This window comes from Periophthalmus magnuspinnatus, chromosome 17, assembly GCF_009829125.3.
Source record: "Periophthalmus magnuspinnatus isolate fPerMag1 chromosome 17, fPerMag1.2.pri, whole genome shotgun sequence".
Lineage (NCBI taxonomy): Eukaryota > Metazoa > Chordata > Actinopteri > Gobiiformes > Gobiidae > Periophthalmus > Periophthalmus magnuspinnatus.
Genome location: NC_047142.1, coordinates 2978707 through 2999126, shown reverse-complemented (window position 1 = coordinate 2999126; position 20420 = coordinate 2978707). Strand labels below are relative to the sequence as shown.

Sequence of the window (20420 nt, the reverse complement as noted above, 5' to 3'; positions counted from 1 at the left end):
AATACAATAGTCTAAGAAGGTAGATTTATACAAGAACGACATCAGAACAACCGTGCAAACATGACTTATTAAGGTGTCCAGTTTAGTGCAGAAGTGAATTCTAAATTAAATTTCAATGCTCAAATTTCAATGAAAATGGATTAAACTCAAAATTCATCTTAGTTTCACTTCAGTATTTGACAGAATTACTTCAGTATTGTGTCCGAACAATGTCTCAATCCAAAAAAACCTGCTAAAACCCGTGTTTGCACGTATTATCTGAGGAAAATAATCCACGAAACTGCAGGAACTTCACATTTTTCTACATTATTATTTAAACTCAATAGGCTTGGATCAGTTTTGCAAAGTTAAAACTCCATTGACAAAAAGATTTAATGAATGTACCCAACTATTTCCTGGTTGAAAATGGATTAAACTCAAAATTTATCATAGTTTCACTTCAGTATTTGACAGAATTACTTCAGTATTGTGTCCGAACAATGTCTCAATCTAAAAAAACCCATCTTTGCACGTATTATCTGAGCAAAATAATCCACGAAACTGCAGGATTTTCACATTTTTCTACTCATACATTGCCTATATCTTCAAAACAACGCTCACAAAATTACACAAACTTTGATAATCTACCAACCTCTGCGTTTCACATTATTATTTAAACTCAATAGTTGTATAGCAGGATCGCACTAGACGTTACAAGCTTCAATGCTAACCCCGTTCGCTACTCGAGCTTTAACTCAAAGACGTGACAGAAGTAGCGATGGCGTTGGGTACGAAAAAAACCCTCCTTTGTCGGAATCTTTGAGGTGCAGCGATGAGTTCTGCATCGATGGCACCGTAAATCCTAAAGTAACAGTAAAAGCAGGTACTATATTGGCATTTGTTTAGCTAAAATACTGAAAAACATTCTTGGGGATGCAAAAAAATCCACAGTTCGAAGTCCTACAGTGAGTTAAAAATGGACGTTTTGCTTCTTTTCACCATTTTATTTACATAAACTACCCAAACTGCTGCGTCCCAGTTTTGAATTACGTAAATCTGGTCACTGTAATCACGGCTAATATTACCGTATGCTACGTTCCTGTAGCGTAGCATACTGTGGTAAATGGTTGTAACCTTCCTCTAACCTTTACATGGCTGTGTGAACAGAGCAATACGCTTGAAAGGCTGCTTATCAAATCTGGAGCCAGTCTCAGCGGCCGGCAATAAACAACGAGATTTGTAGTTACGGGCAGGAGTCAGAAAGTGGCATTTAGGGTTACACCGCCTGCCCGGCACTTTGTTGAAGTTCAGTCCAAACAGTTCGCTCTTCACGAGTCTTTAATACACGAGACCCACCGTTATTTGCGTACGAACACGTCACCAACGGCACCGAGAGGCGTCTGGGTTGGACGAGCTAATTATACGCCAAGGACGAACCTCCGCGCACGCTCTTCACAGACACGACACATTAGCGACCGGCGAATGGTAGACGTCGCACACGCCGAGCGGCCGAGGGCATGGGGCCTGCGGCTGATAAGAGCTCGCTATGAGGTGAGGTGATGAAAGAGCGCGAGGGGGCAATGTCAAACCAGGCTAAAACAAAGACGAAAACGCGCTCTCTGTCCTCGCCGCCTAGTAAGGACAAATTATTTGCTAAGCTACCTTGCGGTTTAGTTAACAAACTTGAAAAAGGTCAGGCGTAAATAAAATATGCCGCGTTGCATAGCGTTATCAGGGAGGCTCGGAAGCGGCGCCGGCAAATTAGCCACAGATGGGTGCTCAAATATGCTAACATTATTAATTCATTCTTGTTTTGGACTGCACCGGAGCTAATCTTTTAAATAAGGCGTCGCTAGATTAGGAAGTCAGGGTATATATTTAACGTCGACGCCTCAGAATGTGACAATATTGGACATATTTTTTGAAGAATTGGAAAGTTATGTATTGTTTTTTTGCGAGATAATCAAACTTCTGACCACAACCGAGGCGTTTACGACATTGAAAGCTAGTGCCGAAGCATGGGACGATATTGCAATGTAGCGTCACGATTATCACGGCTAAAATAATTGTGATTAACGATTTATTATCATTTTAATCTTATGAATGAGCTCCACGTTTAAAGAGCTGTTGTAGCGGAGAATATTCTGGACGAGCAGGGCCGTCAACTGAAATTTTGCGGGCCCGGGGCAAGAAGTCTCACATGGGGCCCCCCTCTAATACAAATTAATAGAAAGAGAGTCCAAGTCTGGGCCCCTAAACCCCGGGATAACAGACCTTTTTGTCCCTCCTGCCAACTTCACTGCGCGTAAGTCATTTTTTCTGCACATTCCCGTGATATAATGGCGATTATCTTTGTTGCCGATTATATAAAATGTCCCAACAACGATTATTGTCGACCCTTTTTATCGTTTATTGTCCCATCCCTAATCAGAAGCTATTTTTGTACGTGTTTTCCAGAGTTAAAAGTGACGTCTACTTAAGAGTTTTGCGATTCTGACAAAGATTAATATCTCTGAATTACGAGTTGCGCTGTACAAATAAACTTGCCTTGCCTCGATATACATTTTGGATTATCTCTATGACGATATTCACACAATCCAATCTGTAAACATCACGATAAAGATTCAAGTATCACACAAAACGTAAAAAAAAAACAATATTCCAGCTTGTTTTTGCAGCGTTTTTGAATTCGTTTTTTATTCAACGACTCAAATCAACATTCAAATCTCCAAAACCAATCCAAACGTTTCAATAAATCTCACTTCTATGTTTTAATCTTTATTTATTAGAAGGGACAATGTACAGAGACATTATGCTCATAAAACAGATGATCTGCACCAGATTATAGCTAAACATCTAGTTTTCATCTGCAGTCCCTGACAAACAATAAAAAAAAGAAAAAAATTACACAGTGGAGATGAACATAATCAATAATAAAAGACAATAATCATTAATTCCTGTTAGTCAGTGCATGCATTACATAGTAAAAGACATACATTTCATATTAATTACATATTATAACAAGGAATAAAACAGTTATTTCAATGCTGACAAGTCTGACTAGCCCATAACCATTTTTTGAGTTCTTTGGAAAAGGAATCATAATTTGATAGGTTCTTTATTTCTTATTACTTCTACGACACACAAACCCAACCTAGAAACAGATTAGAATGAAACTGTACAAAGAAACAAGTAAACCAACACAACCTCGCTGCTATATACATCAGATAAACTCATTTTTTTATCAGCGCTACTTAACTTTCTAATAAATCGTCACGGCGGCCTTCCCTCTAGCACTTTCATGTCGTATTGAAGGCAACACTGCATCAGGGGTTACCTTCCAGAACCGTACACCGCCAAGATTCAATCTGCCATCTCAATATGTGGTAGTTATCTAGGCCATAGTGGAAGGAAAAATGGACGCCGGGCACGGTGATAGAACTCAAATTTATGCAGCCTCATAACAATAAAAAATAAAACGGATCCCTCCCAGCCGCTAGTGAAGCTTTAACTGTGAACTGGAGTGTGGCCTTCATTACAACGTATTGATCACTGCAAACAAAGACCCTGGATTTATTGATTGGGTTACTGAAAAAAAAGGGTGTGGGGAGTGTGGGGAAAGGGGGTCGAGGGCAGTGGACCGGGGAACTTGAAGGGAAACTGCTGGCTTAGCGTGAAAAATGTATGTCCCCGGCTTCAGAAACGCTCGCCAAAAAAAAAAAAGAGACGCTGATCATGGGGCTGCCCTTGATGTCCCACGATGATAAAAAGGAATGAGAGATGCGCGGAAGTCCCAGTGGTATCGGGAAAGAATGGAGCTTCCCGGTGGCTTCTCTGGATTTAATCTGCGAGAGGGATTTGAATTAAGGAAGTCGTGTTTAACCGTTCAATTATTCAGGAGACGGTGCCATCGCCGCGGACCTCGTGCACCTCAAAGATTCCGACAAAGGACGTTTTTTTGTTTTTTTTCGTACCCAACGCCATCGCTACTTCTGTCACGTCTTTGAGTTAAAGCTCGAGTAGCGAACGGGTTTAGCGTTGAAGCTTGTCTTGTCTAGTGCGATCCTGCTATACAACTATTGAGTTTAAATAATAATGTGAAACGCAGAGGTTGGTAGATTATCAAAGTTTGTGTAATATTGTGAGCGTTGTTTTGAAGATATAGGCAATGTATGAGTAGAAAAATGTGAAAATCCTGCAGTTTCGTGGATTATTTTCCTCAGATAATTCGTGCAAAGACGGGGTTTTTTGGATTGAGACATTGTTTGGACACAATACTGAAGTAATTCTGTCAAATACTGAAGTAATACTATGATAAATTTTGAGTTTAATCCATTTTCAACCAGGAAATAGTTGGGTACAGTCATTAAATCTTTTTGTCAATGAAGTTTTAACTGTGCAAAACTGATCCAAGCCTATTGAGTTTAAATAATAATGTAGAAAAATGTGAAGTTCCTGCAGTTTTGTGGATTATTTTCCTCAGATAATACGTGCAAACACGGGTTTTAGCAGGTTTTTTTGGACTGAGACATTGTTCGGACACAATACTGAAGTAATTCTGTCAAATACTGAAGTGAAACTATGATAAATTTTGAGTTTAATCCATTTTCAACCAGGAAATAGTTGGGTACATTCATTAAATCTTTTTGTCAATGGAGTTTTAACTGTGCAAAACTGATCCAAGCCTTCACTTCAAATACAACCCACGCATTTCCAACCACTCCGGCATAAATCTATCATAAATCTACCACTTCCAAAATTGCGTCCATCTTTCCAGCAATCAATCAAATTTGCCATCCAGGTCAGCGTACTCGCCATACATTGCGCCGTGCATCTGTAGCCCCCCCCGGTGGTAGGTCAGGACCCCTTCAAACCCCCTCTTCACCTCCTTCTTTGCCCTCAATCTGGAGCAGGAAAGAGGCTTGAAGTACCAGCACTTGGCCCGAGTTACAGGAGAAGGTCGAGGAGGGTCAGGTCTCGCCAAACAGTGGGGCCCCTTAAAAATACCACAGTGGCCCCAGCTGTACAAGGGGCCATCAGAATCTCAATGTAGCGCGGAGAACCAAAAAACAACTGACGAAAACCGCTCCACTTAAACCCAGAATGTCAAAGTTGTTGTTGAAATTGCCAATTGGTTGGAAATGGAGGCCTGGCTTGTACTAACATAGCAAAGAGATGCAATTACCCCCTAATGTTAGATCAACAAGATACATTTAGCCTTAGAGATTTTCCTCCGATTCGTGTTTTCATCGCTGACACTAATTGTTCCAATCATATTATGGAGCTAGTCGACTGGAAACCCACCCCCCCCACGTGCCCCCGTTAGCTCAGACCATCTTCACATCCCCGTTTTTAAAGCTTGTGATGTAACGGAGGATGAAGTGAAGCTGTAAACACGCTCCCTCTGCTCGGGTAAATGAACAGGGGTAAGTAAAAACAGGCCTGTCGCGATACATTTTGAAGTGCGATATATTATTACTGGAGTAAATATACACGATAAATGAAAACGTAAAGCAGAATTATCTCAAAATGTACGAAAAAACTGAATAAATAACAGAATGCAGCACTTAAGTAGTTCAAATCTCATCATAGTACAGAAAAAAACTTGCAGAAATCAAAAAAGCTAAGCAAAAATAGGACTGTCATGATAAATTTTGAAGTGCGATATATTATTACTGGAGTAAATATACACGATTAATGAAATTGTAAAGCAGAATTATCTCAAAATGTACAAAAAAACCTGAATAAACAACAGAATGCAGCACTTAAGTAGTTATTTTTTTTTAACTTTTACAGCTCAAATCTCATCATAGCACAGAAAAAAAACTTGCATAAATGAAAAAAGCTAAGCAAAAATAGGACTGTCATGATAAATTTTGAAGAGCAATATATTATTACTGAAGTAAATATAAAGGATAAACGAAATTGTAAAGCAGAATTATCTCAAAATGTACAAAAAAACTGAATAAATAACAGAATGCAGCACTTAAGTAGTTAGCTTTTTTCATTTATGCAAGTTTTTTTCTGTGCTATAATGAGATTTGAGCTGTAAAAGTAAAAAAAAATAAGCAAAAATAGGACTGTCATGATAAATTTTGAAGTGCGATATATTATTACTGGAGTAAATATAGACGATAAATGAAATTGTAAAGCAGAATTATCTCAAAATGTACAAAAAAACCTGAATAAATAACAGAATGCAGCACTTTAGTTCAAATCTCATCATAGCACAGAAAAAAAACTTGCATAAATGAAAAAAGCTAAGCAAAAATAGGACTGTCATGATAAATTCTGAAGTGCGATATATTATTACTGGAGTAAATATAGACGATTAATGAAATCGTAAAGCAGAATTATCTCAAAATGTACAAAAAAAACTGAATAAACAACAGAATGCAGCACTTAAGTAGTTATTTTTTTTACTTTTACAGCTCAAATCTCATCATAGCACAGAAAAAAAACTTGCATAAATGAAAAAAGCTAAGCAAAAATAGGACTGTCATGATAAATTCTGAAGTGCGATATATTATTACTGGAGTAAATATAGACGATTAATGAAATCGTAAAGCAGAATTATCTCAAAAAGTATTCTAAAGTCTTGCGTTCTGTTATTTTTCCATTTATTTTGCACATTAAGTACTTATTTTGTGTCTATAATGAGTCATAAAAGTTCACAAAGGTTGAATTTTACAGCTTAAATCTCATCGTAAAACAGAAAAAAACAAACAAAACCACAAAAATCTCCAGGTAGTACAAATAAAAAGTACTCCCGATAAATACTGACCCCCAAAATGACTGTCCCATGATTTGTCAATATAGTATTTACCAAGACAGAACTACTTTTAATGCCAACACTCACTTTACTTGGAAAAATGAAAAAGTCTAAGTAAAAATAGGACTGTCATGATCAATTTTGAAGAGCAATATATTATTACTGAAGTAAATATAAAGGATAAACGAAATTGTAAAGCAGAATTATCTCAAAATGTACAAAAAAAGTGAATAAATAACAGAATGCAACACTTAAGTCCTCATTTTGTGTTTATATTGAGTCACAAAAGTTCACAAAGGTTGACTTTTACAGCTCAAGTCTCATCGTAGAACAGAAAAAAACAAACAAAACAACAAAAATCTCCAGGTAGCACAAAGAAAAAGTACTCCAGATAAATACTGACTCTCAAAAATGACTTCCAAAGGTCGATATAGTACAAAATAAGTGAATAAATAACAGAATGCAACACTTAAGTCCTCATTTTGTGTCTATAATGAGTCATAAAAGTTCATGAAGGTTGAATTTTACAGCTCAAATCTCATCGTAGAACAGAAAAAAACAAACAAAACAACAAAAATCTCCAGGTAGCACAAAGAAAAAGTACTCCCGATAAATACTGACTCTCAAAAATGACTTCCAAAGGTGGATATAGTATCAGGACAGGCCTCAAACCATCTCCACATGTCTAATTTTAATGCTAACACTCCTTTTGCTAGGGCATTAATGCAAAAGGTTAAGTAAAAAAAACAAGCTGTGGGGTGTAAGAGCCGAAAAACAAAACGGCGGATGAATGTTTTGGGGTTGGGATGGCATAAGAGTGTGTATTAAGCTCAATTAGGCCGCTGGGCTTCTCATTAACCCACTTTTGAGCAGGGAAACCTCTGCTGAATAATGTCCTGACTGGCTCGCACGCCGCAGCTCGTGCTTTTTAAGACCTCATGTGGAAAAAACACAAGAACACAGCGCAATGTGTGTCAGCTCTCTGAAGCCAGCGCGATTCTATTAGGAAACCCAGGGGCAAACCACCTGCAGCCAAACTGGAATTAAATGCAACTTAGTAAAACAAGTCACTCCATCAATCGACTAAATTACGTGGTAAGAACGTGAGGTAAGACGGGGGGCTGTGGAAGGTTGTTTATGCGGTTTAAAAAGTGCGAGGTTGGAGGTTTTTTAATAGGGTCTTGAGGGCTCTGTACGTACAATGGCGCCTTTGAGGACTTGAGCGTGTAGCGTCGACAATAGGACAAGGCCACAATGGTTGGACACATTGCAAAGCTCATTTAGGTCATTTCAGATGGTTCACTTTTATGTAACGGGTCAAGGAATATGGCCCCGATGTGAAAAGACATTGACGTGACTCGTATCATTCATGTGCAGGATTATTATATCACTATGAGATCACTGTTAGCGCTTACAGACGTGATTCGAGTGAGTATTTATTAACTACAGTGAAAGGTTTAAAGGTTCTGTATCACACAAAATGGATTAAGTCGTGTTCTAATGCCGTTACTTCGACAAAAACACACCCGGAGTTGTGTTTTGTTTCATCCGTGCGCCGTTTTATTGGTCCGTCACATCTCCAGCGCTCGTTTTAAAAGTCGCAATCTACCGTTTAGCTTTAGTTCGGTCCAGATCGGCGATTCCAGGGCTGAAAACGTCCAAATGATTCTAGAAATGAAGGTGTCTGGAGGTTAAAAACAACATTTCTGTATCACCACACGATGACATCACAAGGTGGAGCAGAGCGTTTTCAGTTTGAGAGAAGAGGTCAGTGAACATCTGCAGGTTTGTGTGTTAAACGTGTGAGAATGAAGCAAAAAAACACAACTCCAGGTCTGATTGTGACGAGGAAACATTAGAAAAGATCAGAAAATGGTGTCATTTCTCACTTCCTCCAGAGTTTAAGATGGATATATTTTTGCTTCCAAATCAAAATTTACTAAAATATTCTTCTGATTCTCGATTGGGCTCTTGTTTCTCGTCTTAGAGGCTTTGTACCGGATTTATTTCCACATATGTGAACAGAACTAAACCAGGACTAAACCAAGATGAACTGGGACTGAACCAGGACTAAAGCTGGACTAAAGCAGGACTAAAGCAGGACTAAAGCAGGACTAAACCAGGGCTAAACCAGGGCTAAACCAGGGCTAAACTGGGACTAAAGCAGGACTAAACCAGGGCTAAACCAGGGCTAAACTGGGACTAAAGCAGGACTAAAGCAAAACTAAAGCAGGACTAAAGCAGGACTAAACCAGGACTAAAGCAGGACTAAACCAGGACTAAACCAGGGCTAAAGCAGGGCTAAAGCAGGACTAAAGCAGGGCTAAACCGGGACTGAACCAGGACTAAAGCAGGACTAAAGCAGGACTAAAGCAGGACTAAAGCAGGACTAAAGCAGGACTGAACCAGGACTGAACCAGGACTAAACCACGGTTAAAGCAGGACTAAAGCAGGGCTAAACCGGGACTAAACCAGGAAGAGAAGACCTCAGGCTTTAATATGTAGGATTTGTGCATTAAACATTTGCGAATGAAACAAAAAAAACACACCTCCAGGTCTGTTTGTGACGAGGAAACAACATTATAAACATAATATTTGACTTGATCTAAGTTATAAAGTAAAAAACGTGTATTTAAAAGTGCACGATGCAACTTTCCTGGTGGAGGCTGCACCACCTCCTTGACTTCATGGACACGTTACTGCTTTATCTGGAACGTTCCACTGTACTGCATGAAAATTATCAGCAGAATTTATTCAAGTCCAATTGTATTTTTGCATTTTTATTGTTCTTTTTTCTAAAGCACATCTCACAATCTGTTCTTATACGAGCTCGGAAAGGAAAAAGGAGTGGGAAGAAGAAAACTTATCAAATCCCGCCCTTATTTTCCACAAATCCAACAGTTTATTTATGTTTCCTGTTAATTTTCTTTCATTTATTGTTAAAAATACATTAAAACACAGGCTTGCCTCTTCACAAACCTGTAACTTGACCTGCAGGTATCGCCTTTTTGAAATTTTATGTAATTTTAACATTACACTTCCAAAAAAAACCCTCTCAGCAGCTGACCTTTTCAAGATACTAAAGCTGAAAGAAAACTACAAGTAATTATCCCATTTAACGATTGTTGTAACGACAGATTTCCTTCTTCACATGTTTTTCTTTTCGCTAAACAACACAGGAAACAAAAAAGGCAGTTCTGCATTTCACCGTTAACTGTTGTCGCTTTTCTTTTCAAAGCTACCGAAGCATCACTTGGCTAGCTCCGAGCTAAAGCCTAGTCATGCCCTGAGGAACATGATTAAATCTCACAAACAATCAGCTCTGTTAACCAGGCAAGTCCCCCCCCCCCAATTGCCATCATCAAATCCACAGGAAGTCTTCAATTTGCCGCATACAATGTCAGCTGTTTACAAGCGAAGTGCCTCCGTTTCCAGGTTTTAGTTTAACGATCGGGATGCGGATTGGCACGTGGGTGACAAAGAACAGGATTTAGGATTGGACGACGTTTAAACGGCTCATCTTTTACCGCGGCTCACGCTTAGAAGAGGTCGGGGAACGGGATACGCTTTAGACTGTAACACACACGTTTCACAATGTGCACAGGATCGGATTACGGTGACGTACGAACAGTTTACTGTCAAACTTCCGAGTACTTCTAGTTGATTCCTTGCGAACAGCTATTTTACCGCAGTTACAAGTCAAACAGGAGTGAAGTTGTGCATTTAAACCACTGCAAATGTGACATTTTCGCCCCAAAATTGACTAAAATGTTTGTTTTTTTCATTGCACTGTGAGCTGGGCTTGCACTTCCACAAACCTGACGCTTATTTAACCTGGAGGAGGGTCTTTTCCTGCTCGTTTCGAATGTTCCTTTTGGCGATACTTTTCCACAGTATGACATTATAACTTATCTCCACGGGGAGCACTCCTAAGTGTTTTTATAACTTTCTGTTTCCATGGAGTCGTGCAGGTGACACGCTGAGAAATGTATGAATTATTGCCATTTAAATGTACAATTTTTCTTTTTCTATGGCTCATACGTGGACGATTACACAGATGTCAAGTTTTAATTGAGTAACTGGACAAAAAAGTTGAGGTTAAGAGTTAGAAAGCGGATTTTCGATGTCATGTAATGTGGGAAATAACTCATAACGTCATCGGTCTTCGCTAAACTAAGCAACACTCACCGTCTCGCATTAGTTAAATAGCTGCGTTTTTGCCCCGTAGGTCAGACAGGTTTAAATAACAAAACTTCATTAATTATTTCTAACCACTAGGGGGCCAAACTTAAGCTAATGTAATGCAAGAAACCATTAGGAATCAACCTGCATGTGGCTAAAGGGGTCAAACAAATACCAATTTCCACTCCAAAACACGCATTTCACAGCAGAACAGCGAGGTGGAGGAAGCTTTAGCCTCGCTCCACACTGGGGGCGTTTGCATTTTCAAACATACCACAGGAGTCTGGAGGAATAAAGAATGCGGTTTCATTAACATCCCTTGCATTACAATGACGAAGGAGTAGTGCCCCACTGTCAAGGAAAGCTCTATAGAAACCACATCGGGGGAGGGGAAAAAGAAGGAGAAAAAAGAAAAGCAGGACTAGGGGGATGCAACAAAAGAGTACCCCACCCCCTCCACCACCCGTCTCACCCGTCCCACCCCCCCCAGTCACGGCTCATCCGCGATTCAACGAAGGGGGAATCCATCACCTGCAGCATCAAACGGGGATTTCAAACACCAGTAAAGAAGTGAACGCTGCACGGAAGTTCCTGCGTTTCGTCCGCACTTTGTCATCCGATCCTGGGCAGGGCCGCGGCGAGGAAGCGGCGTCGTGTTCATATTTCATAACGCACTTCAGAATTTGTAATCGTGACAGGCAAACTTTCACCTACGAGCAGGAATCGTCCGGTTACGCCAATGGATTCAAAACGGGACGGTGTTGCTTCGAAGTCGGTTTCCTCCAAATGCATTTTTACCCCGTGAAGATGTAAAGATCACGACTCGAAGCAGCAAAACCTTCCGATATTGCGCATTAAGGATGAGTTTCGTTAAGATTTTGATGATACGATGCAGTACTTTTTCGATTCGATACGATTTAGTGAAAAATAAAAGCTTCCGTGACCCATTTTCACAAAAAATAAACATTAATGGTGCGTTTATCTTCTGTTTATTGAAGATGAACGGACATAAAGAACATTTTTTTGTGCGTTTTGCTAACTAGAAGCACACATCAGACATTTCCTCGGTCAATATTTTTCATCCACAGTTTATACGAGCTCCTCATTTACAACGCTAAAAGATCACAACATATCAACTAAAACAACTGTGACACTAAAAGTCTGTGTTAAAACAAAGATAATATGGGAAAAAAAACTGTTTAATCATCAAAACAATGAATAAAACATAAAATATTCTGCATAAACATGTTTCTTTCTGCTAAACAAAAAATATATATATATCGATACAGCAGCCCATGATATCAATACTGTATCATGAAATTAAACAATAAGATATATACATTTTTAAATATTTTTGCACCCTTTTATTGTACTTAACTAGATCTGACCCAAATCCCAAATCACGTTCACAAACTCACGCAATAAAACTACGCAAATAAACAACTAAAACTGCAGAAAAAGTGAAAAAGTAGCAACAAAACCAGCTAAAACCAGCAATTTTCTGCTATGAACCATAAAAACTCGTCTAATCCAAGTAAAAAATGATCAAATCTTGTCCAACAGCCAAACAACACAGTTCAGAAAATAGTTCCAGTCTGTTTGAACTTAAAAAAAACCACCAAACAAGGTAAAGCTACTGAAGGAACGCTCCATCCATCAATCTCTTTACTTTGACCCCTTTTGCTTCCCGTCACTGCCAGCCCCACCCCCTCCACCTCCACCCCTTCCTCCACTGACTCACACCAACAGCAGAGTGCAACTTTTAGGCCCGGGCTGTGAAATCGCACAGACTCCTCTTCTTCACCTCTCAAACGACAACCCGGTGATGCGTCGTAAACTTTACTGGTATATGTGGGTTTTGGTGACGTCGGCCTAAAAATGTCGTCAGTCCTGCCCGTCGTTTAAACACAGACTGCCAGAAAAGATGACGTTTGTGCTTTATAAACACTCAAATATGGCCCTGCGATCTGAAATATCGCGCTGGCGTTTAAATCTTGAGTCGTATATTAAGCGAAATTGACTATTTAAGCCAAGTTTTTCCACTGAGGGACGCAAAAACTGAAACATATTTGAAGCCGAAGTCGGTACAGCGAGTCAAAAAGTGGATTTAACGCAGGTTTGACACGGAAATTATACCTTAAATTTGAGTAAATGTGATGTTATTAAGGTTGTCAGACACGTGGGAAGGCACTTGAGATGTAGATGTGTTTCTTGCAAGCTCTATACAGCTCTTTTTTTTTTTTTCATTTTAATTCAGTTCTGTCTTTGTGAACTTTTCTTTTACTACTACTACTTTTCTTTTTTCCTCAACGTTGTACGAGAACATATTTTATATTTTTTGAAAGAACAGTTCAAAAATGGCAACTCCAGTGACCCGAAACCAGTCAAACAAACATCGCGGCTGCTGTCAAGCTAGCTCCGCGTTAGCCGCTACCGTACGACGACAATCGCTGAAGAGTATAAGAGAATCCATATGTGAGAAGATTGGATGTTATTCAGGTTATAGATGTAGACTCTCTTCAATTTGTAGTAAAAACACACTTCCTGATCTATTAGGAGGAGGCATGAGGGCCGACAAAAAATGATCTGAGTGCCGGATTTGGCCCCGGGGCCGTAGTTTGGACAGTCCTGCTTTAAGCCATGTTTATGTAATTCTGTTATCTCCTCAAAAACAGACCTGGAGTTGTGTTTTGTTTCATTCACACATGTTTGAGTAACACTTCATTATCAGTCTGTAACATCTCCAAATCTCAAAACGCTCTGTTCCACCTCGTGATGTCATCAAGTGGTAGTTTAAGTTACCTTTTGTTCAGGAGAAAATTGGTAATTCCAGAGCTATATCCATCCAAATGATTCTAGAAATGAAGATGTGTGGAGTCAAAAACACAATTGAGCACTTCCTGTATCACCACACGATGACATCACAAGGTGGAACAGAGCGTTTTTTTTCAGTTTGAGAGAAGAACTCAGGCTAAATCTGCAAGGTTTGTGTGTTAAACGTGCGTAAACGAAACAGAAAAACACAACTCCAGGTCTGTTTGTGATGAGTAAACAACATTAGATCAACATTAGATCAGAAAATAGTGTAAAATGTGCCCTTTAAGTCGCAAACGCACCAATGCACCGTGTATTTCCTGGATCAAAGTGTAGCTAATTAGCGAGAGACGGCGGCACAATAATTGCATACGGTAAGTACACAAGGCCAGCGCAAGAAACTGAGTGTTTAATGCAAGGAATGTGTGCGCATAATTACCTTCAATGCAAAACTGCGCTCGGAGAATTAAATTGTAGATATGCTAATTGCAAAAAAAAAACGGTTAAATCGCAAAGTTTGTAAGTGTTTGAGGGACAGGAGGAAGTAATAGCAAGTCATTCCTTTAACTCTGCGACGGGAAAGTATGTCAAAGCTTGTACAGATCCTCCTTCGGATGTAAAAACAAACAACTCCCTAACCCCACAGATACGCACAGACGCACACAGACGCACACAGGCAGCGCAAAAAGAGCAAAACTGGCACCCAGCGACGAAGAGCACAAGTCAAATTTCACAACTGACCGTTAAAAAGGGGCTGTCCTTCCTTCGTCACACCAGGCACCACTACGTTGTATACATCTTGCGAGAATCCGGGTTTGCAGGTGGGGGTGCCCTCTGCTCCAATCTGAGAACAAAAAACACAGAAAATGACGTTTAAAAAGGTCCCGTACGTGACTTTTTACCAAGTACCTGAGCTCGTTTTGCGTCTGGTCATGAAGAAACTGAACCGAACTGGTGAAAAAATGCTTAGAAACTCATCACGGTGAGTAATTAGGATGCAGAAAGTAAGTGAGGAATAACATTAGACGACTGCAAAGCTCTTTAAACGGACTCGGGAAACAGAAATAAACCTGTAAAGCGTCTTTCAAAGCAAACCGTGAGCTAGAACCTGTAAAATGCTAGCTAAAAGCGCTGGTCACGTTCCTCTGGTTCCTACCACATTTGCACAAAAGCATCTGTTGTTTTTATAGCGCGCACCGCAATTAGAGTAATGAGGCCAAAAGGGTTAAGCATTAGCCAAAAAGCATGGCTAGGCAGGAACAAGAACCATTTGTACACCCAACCGAAGGGGCCCAGGCGAAGGGGTGAGGGTGATCGTTTTGTTCTAAACCTCTGATCTCCACTGGACAAACATTCCATATTTAAAAGGAGCACCGTGTAACTTGTGTGTCCATGGAAACGAGCCACAATACTGCACGAAACTTACATCTTCTAACTGTATTTCAAGGGATTTTTGAGGCGTTATTGCTCAAAAATCCCTTTTTCTTTGCAAAATCTGACCTGCAACTTGACTTGGTAACGTCAGCTGCTTGTCAATGCTACACCCACGGATACAAGTGAGTGCAAAAAGTTACACAATGCATCTTTAAAGTCAAGCAGCAGCCCGTTAAAAGTAAATACCAAACAGGAATCGGTGTAAGATTGAAGACAAAACAGCTCAAAGGCAGTTTTAAGATGTTGTTTTTGCTCAAATTGGGCACGCCGTCCAAACGATAATGCCCGAAACAAGGGTTACTTTGTCGTCAAGGGCATAAAACTCGCAGCCAACAGTTGGACTTGTGTCTTTCGCTCGCATAAATTAACAAAAAAGTCAGCGAGCATGACTGAATGAAATGCTTGGGTGTCCAGGCGTGACTACAAACATCTATCAAACAGCCCGTGGCATTGATTTAGCCACTGGAACACCAACCTCAGCCGGATTTCATTTGATTTTTTTCACCGTGGTCGTGCCCGTATGCCTGAAAAAGAGCATTGTGCATAGCGGTGCCATTTGCCTTTCCTAATCAGAGAAATTTGAAATGGAAAAAGCTTGGAGAGGGGGAGGAGCTCGGTACATTCGAGTGCATACAACACCAGCATGTCTGAGCCGAAGTCATACAGTCCCACAGAATATCACAGCTTTAGAGTCAAGATAAGGTGCTTTTAGCTTGGTATATTCAAAATCCTGCCTTGCTTCCACAACTCCACTTGATAAATGATTAATCCCAGCTACATTTACCCAAAAGACACATTTTATCCAAACCCTATTATGGCTTTTTAACCAGACAACGCAATTAAGTCTCCAAGGGACGCGCTGCAGCCATCTACATAAATATTAAAGCCTTAACTAAATATAACCGGTTGGAAACTGGGTTAATGCATGTCTGTGCCCCTTTAACTTCCCAGATAATACAGATCCGAGCCGGCACACGAGCTCAGAGTCCACCTCGGGTTACAGTTACAATGACATGATGCGCAAAGCAAGTGGGTAATTTCAAATGAGACAGTTTAAAGCGTGTCGTGCGCAAAGGAACCGTCATCTCCCCCCGGATTAAAGCACCACGAGAGGTATTACTACTTCTACACGGGCGATTTTGCAGGACTCAGACGTATGCGAAGCGTTTTCTAGCCTCTAAGCACACGCACATGTCCAGGGCTGGTGAGGACGCGGGCGGATTGGACGCGTTTCAACACCGCGTAAAGCTAAAAACCGCTAACAATTGCGCACAAACTGAACTGTCCCAGCCCAGGATCAACTCCCGTTTTTTTTTTTTTTTTGCTGAGACGCAGATCGTGTTACCTGCAGTCCTGCCAACACAACCAGCAGCAGGAACCGCGCGCTGCCCTCGTGTTCTGGGTACATTGTCTCCCCCCTCGCTCCGTAGTCCCCGCCGCGGTGCCAAAAAACAAAAAAGAAAGAAAAAAAAGAAGTGAAATATCCGTTTGGCGCTGCGTCTGGTGACCGTGGGTTGGAGAGATATCCCTGTACGACAAAGGAAGCAGCGGCGCAGCGCGGAGCAGCCTCTCCTCCTCTGTCTGTCCAGCGCGTAGTGGAGAAGCGGAGCACTGCTTGGTACTGAGGCTGCCTCGGCTCTTGCTCCCTCCCATCCAGTCCTATACAAAAACAAAACGAGCCACGGCCACAGCCACTCTAAAAACGCCCCTCTCAGTGTCTCTCCCTACCGGCCACAGCGACAACTTCACCCGAGACACTGCTGGGACACGAGGAAAGCAAAGGTCCCACATGGAGACGCATTACAATATTCGTGCGTAATTGTTGCGTTCTGGCTCGTTATGGTGGATTAGCTTTTGTTTTTTGTATCAGTCAGGGAATACCCCACCTCTTAATTGAATTAGGAATTAAGTTATGATTTGAAAACTGTCTTGAATAGGCCTACGGTTCATCAAATAAAGGACGATAGGGTCTTAATATGACTCATTTTTACTTGGATTATAGCGTTTGTTTAAGCGAAGAGGCAAAAAATGGAGTCGGTTTCTTTTGATTTATAGTTTTACATTTAAAAATATTGGCCAACTGAGACAGAAATGTAAAAGCCTGGGTGAGAAAAGTGTATAAAGTGTGTGGTGAGGGGTTTTACAGCCGCAAAACATGTAAAAAGGCTGAAAAATAAAGCTGACACTGCGGGTTATTTTTAGAACGAGGGACCACTGCACTCTAAATGTCAGACAAAATGTTCAAAATTGTTCCTATTATTTACTTATTTACTATGCATGACAATATTCGTGTGTAATTGTTGCGTTCTGGCTCGTTATGGTGGATTAGCTTTTGGGTTTTTTTATCAGTCAGGGAATAGCCCGCCTCTTAATTGAATTAGGAATTAAGTTATGATTTGACAACTGTCTTGAATAGGCCTACAGTTCATCAAATAAAGCAGGATAAGGACTTAATATGACTCACTTTTACGTGGATAATAGGGTTTGTTTAAGTGAAAAGGCACAAATGGAGTCAGTTTCTTTTGATTTATAGTTTTACATTTGAAAATCTTGGTGTAATAAGACAGAAATGTTCAGTTTACGGTCAGTAAATGCACAATTATGGAATGGTAATGTTTTTATGTTCAGGTTTTAGTTAGAAAAAACCTTCATGTTGGTCTATTTTGGTTTTAGATTTGATTTTATTTAGTTTTTCTAAATTAAAACGGCTCTTAGTGTTGATTTCGTGAACGTAAATACGGTAATACAGTTATTTATCCCACAAAAATAAATGAATATCTTCCTCCAAAGTCGTCCGTCAGTTCCAGACCACATGTTTTTACTGACAGACGATTGGCTGTGGACGTCGTGATTCAAAAATTCAACGATATCAGTGAGAGTTTGACTCATTCTGTCTCTCGATTCACTGTCCAGCTTTAGTTTTAGGACACATCAAGGTTCCACAAGCAACTAGAACCTCTGTGTGCACGAGAGAGTCAAGTCCTTTTGAGATGTAAACAATAAGATAAATGACAGAGTATACTCTCTGTATCTACATTCTGAAATTATAATAAAACATCTTTCTTTTCTTATCTTATTGTGAAGAGTAAGGTCACCAACGGCCTTCTCCACAATCATGTCCAGTGAAAGTCTAAATAAGTCTCTGTAAGTCAACAAAGGAAAAGTAACACATCTGCTGGTAACAATAAAATATATATACAATAATATATATATACAATAAAATATACATACAATAAAATATATATACAATAAAATATATACACAATAAAATATATATACAATAAAATATATATACAATAAAATATATACACAATAAAATATATATACAATAATATATATATATACAATAAAATATATATACAATAAAATATATACACAATAAAATATATATACAATAATATATATATACAATAAAATATATATACAATAAAATATATATACAATAATATATATATATACAATAATATATATACACAGTAAAATATATATACAATAAAATATATATATACAATAAAATATATACACAATAAAATATATATACAATAAAATATATACACAATAAAATATATACACAAACCAGGTTCAGACGGTGGAAACACGGCTGGAAGCGTCTGTGTGGAGGTGGAGGTGTGTAGAGGTGGAGGTGGAGGTGTGTACATGTGGAGGTTTGTCTGTGTGGAGGTGGAGGTGTGTACATGTGGAGGTGGAGGTGTGTACATGTGGAGGTGGAGGTTTGTACATGTGGAGGTGGAGGTTTGTGGAGGTGGAGGTTTGTCTGTGTGGAGGTTTGTCTGTGTGGAGGTGGAGGTTTGTCTGTGTGGAGGTCTGTCTGTGTGGAGGTGGAGGTTTGTGGAGGTGTTTACATGTGGAGGTGTGTGGAGGTGTGTGGAGGTGGAGGTGGAGGTGGAGGTGGAGGCTGAGCCTGTAGAGTGTCATGACTGTAGTGATTTCCCAGTTGCTCTGGGGGCTGATTGATAAACAGGAGCCCAGTGTATTGATCCTGAGGTGATTCTGATCACATCAGCCTTTTGACTTGATCACATGTCCATGTGCCGCTGCCACACGTTTATCTCACAAGCACCGGGGAAAAAAATAAGAAATTAAATATACCTCCAGGTTTTAAAGCCTCAGAGTCAAGTCACTTTTTTGCCAAAATCTAGACTAAAATAAAAGCTTTTTTTTTTTCATTTTGTTTATCAGAAAACACAGAGAAACATCCGCCCTGTGAGCTGCATCTCCACAAACCTTACTCTTATTTGGCCTGGAGGACGTCTGAAAGTACTTCTGAAGTATGATTTTAACTTTTTATTTTCATTTTCAGGTGATGTGCCGCCTCCAGGACGTGCCTGTCCCGTCCCGTCGGTGCAGCTCCTGAGTCTTACTCACTGATGACACACACTTTATATCAACACCACAGACGGAGCCTCTTCTGTCGTACTAAAGGTATAAGTAAACAAATTATGGATCAAAAATGTAATTAGGAAATACTATTATCAAAACTTGAAGGATTAAGTCAGAAAAAGAGGAAGGTCGGGGAATAATGGTGAGGTTAATGTATTAAGATCGAGACATGAGGAAGTCCAAAAAAGGGCATCACGAACTTAAAGAGGAACAAAGTGGAGTGTGAGATTTGGGATGTGGAGTCGTGTATTTACAGGGGGTCAGATGATTCACTGCAGTGACTCAACCGTTGGCCTTGTTTGGGCAGAGGACTGGACTGGGGCCAGGTCCAGAGTTAAACATTAACCTTGAAGTGAAAGTTTCAGCCTCAAAAGAATGTCAGAATGTTTGTGTTTAATCACCGTCTGTGTGGAGTTTCCCCATTAAAATAAATCAAGAAAGAAAGAAAATCTAAACCTCCAACTAGATACTACAGTCCTGACCCGGATCTAATACTACGACTGTACTTGATGCCTGTTTTTATCCCACAATGATACGAACAACAACACAATATACAGTCATTTTAACACACAAAATGATAGTATTTTCTTTAACATTATTATATTGTCTGACATAAATTCTGACCAAAACTAAAACTAAATTAAAGTTCAATTCTCTGACAAATCCAGACTGATCTCTCTGTTTTTTTACACAGATTGATCTCAGTCTGGTCCCTCGTCCTCGTCCTGGTCAAACGTGATCGTCCAATCAGATCTGGTCATTTCAGCGACGTGTGTGAAACAAAGCAGCTCATTGGTCGCCTGTGATTTACAAATAAAATCACGTTTATTTCGCCTCA

General features: G+C 39.8%; 1 protein-coding gene across 1 annotated transcript in view; it reads right to left on the bottom strand.

Moving 5' to 3' along the window:
* The window catches only part of cdh2 (cadherin 2, type 1, N-cadherin (neuronal)), a 121076-nt gene extending 104230 nt beyond the window's left edge, over nt 1-16846 (bottom strand). Inside the window, exons 1-2 of the mRNA XM_033982013.2 lie at nt 16527-16846; nt 14489-14591 (exon numbers count right to left, since the gene is read on the bottom strand). Coding sequence (XP_033837904.1) covers nt 14489-14591; nt 16527-16589 — 166 coding nt within the window. The 5' untranslated portion in view covers nt 16590-16846. The remainder of the gene's footprint in view (nt 1-14488; nt 14592-16526) is intronic.
* Nucleotides 16847-20420: the final 3574 nt, after the last annotated feature.